Source organism: Monopterus albus, unplaced genomic scaffold (genome assembly GCF_001952655.1).
Source record: "Monopterus albus unplaced genomic scaffold, M_albus_1.0 scaffold59.1, whole genome shotgun sequence".
Taxonomy (NCBI): Eukaryota; Metazoa; Chordata; class Actinopteri; order Synbranchiformes; family Synbranchidae; genus Monopterus; species Monopterus albus.
In genome coordinates, this window is record NW_018127939.1 from 1,089,067 (window position 1) to 1,097,117 (window position 8,051).

Here is an 8,051-nt window from a genome sequence, read left to right on the forward strand (position 1 = left end):
AAAAGGTGGCGCTACAAAGTATTAACTTAAGGGGGCTGAATAATTTTGCACGCCCAATTTTTCAGTTTTTTTATTTGTTAAAAACGTTTGAAATATCCAATAAATTTCGTTCCACTTCATGATTGTGTCCCACTTGTTGTTGATTCTTCACAAAAAATTACAGTTTTATATCTTTATGTTTGAAGCCTGAAATGTGGCAAAAGGTCGCAATGTTTAAGGGGGCCGAATACTTTCGCAAGGCACTGTACATGAGGGTCAAAATATTAGGAAGACCTCCAAATATAATGCAGTCCAGTACACCACCACCTTTAACTATGACATCAATAATAAACATGAATTTACATATTTATGACAATTTCACCAAAAACTGAAACATTTTGAGCTTCATAAAGACAGATGTTAAGGCGGAAGTGTTGCACTGAATTGAATACAATAGCACAGGTGTACCTAATAAAGTGGCCGGTGAGTGTATAGTGCTGTCTGGTATGTTTTTTAATGTACAATATGCTATAAATAAAATTGTGCTCTCTCAAATGTATAAAATAGTACATTACCTGTTGTCTAGATCTGTGACGTTGATCGTCTGGGCCCTGAGGTTTTCCAGCAGAGTCCAGGGAGAGCAATGTGGGAGACGTTTGGGCCATCGAGACAGGAAAGTGAATCTCACTGACTGGTTGTCAGTGAAGCACATGTAGCAGTGTGGCCGATAAGAGACGTTCTTTACCAGCCACTCTGTATCAACTATGGAGAAGTCATGGACATGGAGAGCTCCCCCTGAAAAGGTGAATTATTGAACTGTAAAAAAAACCTTTGAATGTAGTCCCTGAATGCAGAAATCTAAATCATGTGACCTACTGTATAGCACTATGACCTGACCAGCAACAACAACATCCATCCATCCATTCATTATCTATACCACCTTTTCTGAAAAGGGTCACAGGGGGGCTGGAGCCTATCCCAACTGACACTGGGCAAGAGGCGGGGTACACCCTGGACAGGTTGCCAGTCTGTCACAGGGCTGACATGTAGACAAACAAACACACACACTCACGCCTATGAGCAATTTAGAGTGACCAGTCAACCTAAGCTGCACGTCTTTGGACTGTGGGAGGAAGCCGGAGCACTCAGAGAACCCAAGCAGGCACAGAAAGAGCATGCAAACTCCGCACAGAAAGGCCCCGAGTCAGCCTGGGCTCGAACCCGGAACCTTCTTTGCAACAACTACAGTAAGTATAACTACTTACTACAACTACTTAGTATATACACTAAGTATAGTAGCCTACAGCACTGAAAATACAAACAGGGCAAACATGATGCTGAAGTTCCCAGTTCCCACTTTAACAGTTAATGGGAAGGTTAAAGGATGCTTACATGATGGTGTTAACAGTTAATGATTAATTAATGATTTCTTGTGCGGCCCGGTACCAATTGATCCACGGACCGGTACCGGTCCGCGGCCCGGGGGTTGGGGACCACTGGCCTACAGCACTGAAAATACAAACAGGGCAAACATGATGCTGAAGTTCCCAGTTCCCACTTTAACAGTTAATGGGAAGGTTAAAGGATGCTTACATGATGGTGTTAACAATATAGTTCCCCATCTTTTGACCCACTTATTGTTGTTAAAGGGTAAAAGACATCCTAGGTAAAGCCTCCACCCTGTTTAAAAACCACTTTCAGATTTGTGAAATGTATTTTATCTATGAAAACAAAACACACAAGACACAATCCCAAGTGATTTTACTGCATTTGCCCATAGGCACAATAGTAAGACCAGGTGCATTTCAAAACTCAAATCTGGCCTAGATGAAAAGTTAACAGCATTTCATATCAACTTGTCTGCAGATGGTGGAGTGTTGTTATAAATGTGCTTAAAAATAAAGCTAATTTCTAGCAAACATTTATGTTTGCATTTGAAGGACCAGATAACTTAAATTTCAACAGCTATTTTCTCTGAGCTTTTTTTTTATTCAGCAAACACATCAGCATTCCCCAGCCTCAAGGGGTTTGGGGTGTATTCAAAATCCCACGATGTTGTGGCCATCCAGAGCATTTCAGCCCTCTTGCCCTGCCATTCTAACATCTGGTCTACAGCAGCCCTACTCTGAGCTGCCAGAACTGTATTCAAAATCCCACGATGTTGTGGCCATCCAGAGCATTTCAGCCCTCTTGCCCTGCCATTCTAACATCTGGTCTACAGCAGCCCTACTCTGAGCTGCCAGAACAGGTCTCACCAAGAGAAAAAGCCAAGAATTTCATAATTATTTTCCAGGACAACACATTTGTTTTTCAGGACTACTTTTCTTATTTTCCATAAGATTTCTAAAACTGAATAACAAATTCAAGGTTTTCCAGGATGCATAGGAACCCTGTAAAATTCTACTTCAAATAACACATTTTACATAGTATGTAAAATGATACTGCAAAGCAGCAGAGAATACACCTTTTCCATAAACGATTCTCTTTCTCTGTCAGTTCTGCTAATCTTTGCCTTTTTATCAGTCTTTTATTGTGTGATTCTTTCTCTTTTATCTGCCGTTTTCACAGTTTGATGGTGAAAGATAGAGATAGCGTGAACAGTGTTGTTAAAATCTGCTCAAGGATCACTGATGTGAAACAAAGGGACTTGAATTCCTATTGTAACCATCAGATCCTTAGGAAAGCGACAAGCACTTTAGCATCGTCTGGTCATATCCTGTTCATTGAGTTTTCTTTGGTCCCCTCACCACATCATTATGTTTTAACAGCCTGTAAAACTAACCAGTTCTTCAAGTCTTTTATCCCATGTGCTGTACAACTCTGTAGGATTCCTTATCCCTAGCCCCCTACGATCACTCATGTCATTTTTGTGTGTGCCGTATATGCACGTGTCTTACACACAAAGCTAGTATAACAGCAATATTCACCTAGTGTCTGGGTACACTGGACAAACCTTTAGGCATCTTCTGCAGCAGACTGAACATGGGACTGGTCCTGATGAGGTCCCTAGCCTTGAAGAAGTGCATGGCTGGAGGGAAGTCTGCTCTCACCATCTCCTCCTGCTTCAGTTTACACAGACGAGCATCCAGACGCTGCTCAGCGTCAGTCAGCACCATCTCCCCACCTGTCTGCATGGAGGCCTCCAGCTGTATCAGAGCCTCTCTCAGTCTGGGGTCCGGGATGGACAGAGCACCGGCGAAGAGGCACAGCAGCAAACAGAGCCCAGCCGCGTGGGGGCGCTGTCGCTGGACTGCCATAGTCCGGACAGTGTGTGGAGCTGGCCAATAGAAGAGACATTAGCAACAGCACCTCACGGAGACGGAGAAGTCAGCTGAGGTGAAAAAATAAACATTTAGCCCCTCAACATCCGCTGAAATAGACTAGAAAACTGCCAGGTATCTGTCGCTGTTGTCATCCTGTTGCTACCATGTTTAAATTACACATATCTAGGTTAAATGGAGAAGTTAGTTGCCGTTAACGTTAAATCGTCACAATTTCAAGTGTGTGAGTGGTGTACAAAACTGGAGGAATACACAACAAGAACACAGTATCCTGGATTGACTAACGTTACAGCTCACTTTGTTATTTCGAGAAAGAGCACGTTCTTTTTCTCCTAATAAACAGGCTGTACAGGCCTCGACACAACAGAATTGTGTTACGTTACCTTAAATATTAGTCGCAGCGTCTAGACAGCATAAAATATGCTACTCAATTATAAACATTCCGGTTAAGAGTCACTTTAAAAATAGCGAACCACAGTAAAACTCAATGGACGGTGTCAGCTGGAAATATGGGTATGCTTTGGTTAAGCAGAGTACTTCATTACGCCAGTGCCAACCATGAACAAGCTAATAAGATAGTGTATACAACAACAAGAACAACCGAGCCTGCCTGCCCGCCCATATTCACCCGAGGGTATTCCTCCCAACGCCCAGCCTCTCAGGCAGCCGTCGGCGTGGCCAACATTTGTTCCCTTTGCTGTGATTGGCTCAAGCCTAACACTGGCGAACAGTCGATTGGTCTATTGTGGACGTAAATACAGTGGCCGGTAAGACAAAGGATAGGGAATACTTTGCATCTGTCCGAATGCCCTGCACTTCTTATTGGGAGTACACCGATTTGTTTGATTTGGATCTTAATGTGGCCTTTATCAAACTAAACAAGTTGTAAAAACGCTGAGCTTTAGCGGAAAAGATCAAGTTTAAAAATAACACGACAGTGCATTTATCAGAAAAACAAATTTGAAAGCATGTTTCTATTTCAGACATGTCCAAGCAGATAAGTCGGAGCACTTTAATAAAAACCACTTTAAAGAACAGAACACAAACTGTACGATCCAAACCAGTCACAACGATATGAAGATGACACTACAAGGCAATGTAATCAAAAAAGACCTGCCACTGAAATTTCGATTTTAATGGAATAAAACAAATTCTTAAAAAAAAAAATCATATTTGTCAGGACAATATATGAAAAATCTATTTTCCCCTTGATAATTGACTATATTTGTCAACAAATGCTGTCAAGGTTGTAATGGAAACCTCCAGTGTTTTTACACTTAAACCTTTTTGGTTTGATTTTGTTATTCTGAAATCATATATTTTAAAGATATAATTGTATAACTTTAGATTTTAACATTTTTGTTAAGGACAGAAAAACCAGAAATCCAAGTTTCATACAGGCAAAGAGCATAAGATGAAAGCTACATCAAAATGATTTCACAATTAGGCTGTTTACAATTCTAATTTGACTTGTTTTCCCACTTTAGTGGAATTTAGTTATACTTCCTCACTTAAAGTGCCTTTATTACATGCCTCATTTGCATTTTGCTGCTGCCAATTTTGTCATCATTAGGCCTGAACTAAAAATATATATTGTGTTAGTGTACAAGGAGCCCATGAAGGAAGCCTAAGGAGGCTTGGTGCTTCCTCCTACACTGACATCACATCCCTGGCTCCTGCAGACATGGGCCAGACAAAGCAGCACACAATCTGTGGAGGGTGTTTGTGAAGAGGATGAGTGTTTAATTAAAGGCGATGGTGTGAGTTGCTCCAATAGATTAATGCAGTGTCTTCCACAGGCCCTTTACTTTTTTTTCTACTTTGCATTTCCTTACTTCTGGCCTCTTAATATCTTTAACAGATTACAGATACATGTCCCATCACTGGAGAACTGCACTGCCTCTTTTTTATGTTTTTCATTCACAGCAGTGTCAATTAAAGAATCACTTTTTTTCTCTAATGGTATGATTTCTTGATTGACAATAACAAAACAAATTCTTGTTCAAGAAAAGTTATTTATTTCTAAGCAATGTAAAATATAGAAAATACTCCATTCCATTTCCAAAATAATCTATGTCAGTCAGATAAGAACTTGTAAACGTCACTTAAAAATGAAACATACAGGTCTTTTTTCCAATGCCAGCATGCTACTGAGGTAAAAGACAACTGCTTAAAAGCATCAAGAGGGAAAAAAGAAACATACACCACATTTATATTAAAACAAGTCCAAAAATTGTATAAAATTTTTTTAAAGAGCAAATAAATATGATTCACATTTAATCATGTCTAAATGGTTTTCACTAGTGCAGAGAGGTGACAGCAGAGAAAAAGTGAGAGTTGAACACACACTTCCATTTGTTTGGTGTTGATTCTACACACCAGAAATACACAAACACACACCCATCTGTACAACATAAGTATCACAACCTCACAGACCTTTAAAAACAACAATGCCCTCTGTACATTAGACAGCACACTACCTCCAAAGTGGCCCTATTAGGCTCACTAAATATCATGACAAATAGCAACTCATCCATGCCAAGGCTTATGTGACCTTTATAAAATTGTCTCACAGCTTCTAACATTTTACTAATCCACAATTCTCAAATATTTCCTTACAATGCCTTAAGTACCTATTACTAAGGACATTATAATGGTGCCAAACTCTATACAGTCTATTAGAGAAAATCAGACTGGAATACTGCCTACTTTGTCTAGGTTTAAACATCCTGTAGGCAGGAAGGCATGCAATCTTTACAAGAAGTCCCACATCAGACATCTGATGTAATATTGTCTATCATACCCCAATGATGACAGTAAAAAACGAGTAAAAGCACTGTCCCATTATGTAGATAGTGTGCACCAGCAGTTAATGTAACTGACAGCTGAGCAACATACTAGGGCACAACATGAGATTTTCTCTCGATAGTAAATTACTGTAAGACCGTTTCATTGTGAGTTCTGTAAGCTTACAAACTATAGGTGGTGCTAAAACCATCAGCTGATCATAAAATGACCCGCAGACTGTGGATGTGGCCAATTAGCTTGATGAGGTAGATTCATTTGCTGTCATCGCTAAAGTAGGGCTCACAGGTGCCACATTGATATGATAGGGTGGGGGACAAAACCTCCACAGTCTAGCCCAGTTATAAGAAAATACACTGGCTGCTCTTGAAAAGGTGTCAGAAGAACGCTAAAATTAATTGTGAGGACAAACAGTATGACCTAAAATCAACAGGAATGTAGAATCATTCAAATTAGATCCATCTAACATCCAATCAATTTTGGTGAAAATGGAAACACAAAGCAGGGGTTTAAAGGGTTGGCAGTGTGCAACACCAAATATTGTTAAGGACAATGTATACAGACCCTTAAAAGTTAAGTTCTTCACATAAGGTGGATTGATTTGCCACAGTTGCAGTCCTGCTTTCCTTATTCTACTCTTCCTTCAAATAATTCAGAAAAATACCCGTATATAGAAAGTGTTCACCCTGAGGATACGTTTAGTATTGACATGGGGAAGAGGAAGCACTTAAACAAGCAGCCATGCAAAGGGCAAAGACGTGAATAAAGAACTAAAGCTACAAACTTGTAGGTGGAATGCAAAAATGTCACACAAACAGCAGGATTTCATATGCGTACCTGTTTGTTCTGTGTGTATATCAGACATGTCAGAGCTGATGAGAATTTTAGATTATTCTCATCTGGGACAAGAGGTAAGACTCTGTAATGAAGGGCTGTATTTAATATATATTTTTCCATACTTACATATATTAAAAGGCATTGACTAAAATAAGACTATCCAAGGCCACTCAATTCCAGGATGTCAGACTAAAAGTCCATAGTGCATAACAGAGTGTCACTTACAAATAGCACCATCCTTGCTGGTCCCTCTCTACTAGTCAAAGACATTCTTATCACTGAAGGCAGGTCTGAAAGATGCATATACTGTGTTTACTCCAGAAGCAGAGAAACACTCTTAAGAGTTGGGGTGGAAATAAACTGTAACTGGGCCTTTTTCAGGACAGTTTATGGTTTAGTCAGATGACTAGAGTGTGTGTGTGTGTGTGTGTGTTCTTTCACATGCAGCTACCGGGCTGCACTTACACATTCACTCATACATTCAAAAGGGGCCTGTAAATTGACTGGGTTATAGGGTCACAGTCTCATAGTACTTCCTTTTCTACACCTGAGTTTAAAGATATGGTTGGAACAGCAAATAGCAATAAAAACAATAGTCCCTTTCCTCTTCGCCACAGTCCTCAGTTGTGTAAGTGGATTTATAGTAGCTCCACTGACCACTCGCATCAGTGAACAGGACAGGCAGGCTGTGTTCAGTGGCCTTTAATCATCTCAACTCCTCTAAGAGGAAAGGGCTGTCCAGTGTTCTAGGAGGCAGTGTCCCCTGTGTCTGGCAGGGGAGACCTAGTGGTTAAAACAACTGCCCTTCTGCTGGAGGATCCAAGTTCAAATCCTCATGTTGAACTGTTGTGGTGAAGTGTCTTTGAGCAACTGAGTGAATCCTTACCAGCTCCACAGATGTATCCTGTAGCTACCTCAGTGCTCTGAACTCTATGTGAAGAGTAAGCACAAAGAGAATTGTTCTCTGAGACTCTGTGAAATTTCACATTATCATTTTTAGTATTATATGAGTGATATCAGCTGCCTGGTCCAGTGGTGGGCAAAACAAAGCCAAAGGTTGTTGTCCAGTGTTAAGAATATCAGTAAAAGATACAAATGGAGCATGTCTGCATCTTCTTTCATTTGGCTCACTGCTTTGTTCATGTTTTT

At 40.3% G+C, this 8,051-nt stretch overlaps 1 protein-coding gene across 1 annotated transcript in view; it reads right to left on the reverse strand.

The window, feature by feature from the left end:
- The window catches only part of ada2a (adenosine deaminase 2a), a 7,628-nt gene extending 3,667 nt beyond the window's left edge, over window positions 1-3,961 (reverse strand). The window contains exons 1-3 of the mRNA XM_020603028.1: window positions 3,644-3,961; window positions 2,933-3,256; window positions 555-774 (exon numbers count right to left, since the gene is read on the reverse strand). Of these exons, the coding sequence (XP_020458684.1) occupies window positions 555-774; window positions 2,933-3,236 (524 nt within the window). The 5' untranslated portion in view covers window positions 3,237-3,256; window positions 3,644-3,961. The remainder of the gene's footprint in view (window positions 1-554; window positions 775-2,932; window positions 3,257-3,643) is intronic.
- Between the last annotated feature and the right edge of the window lie 4,090 nt (window positions 3,962-8,051).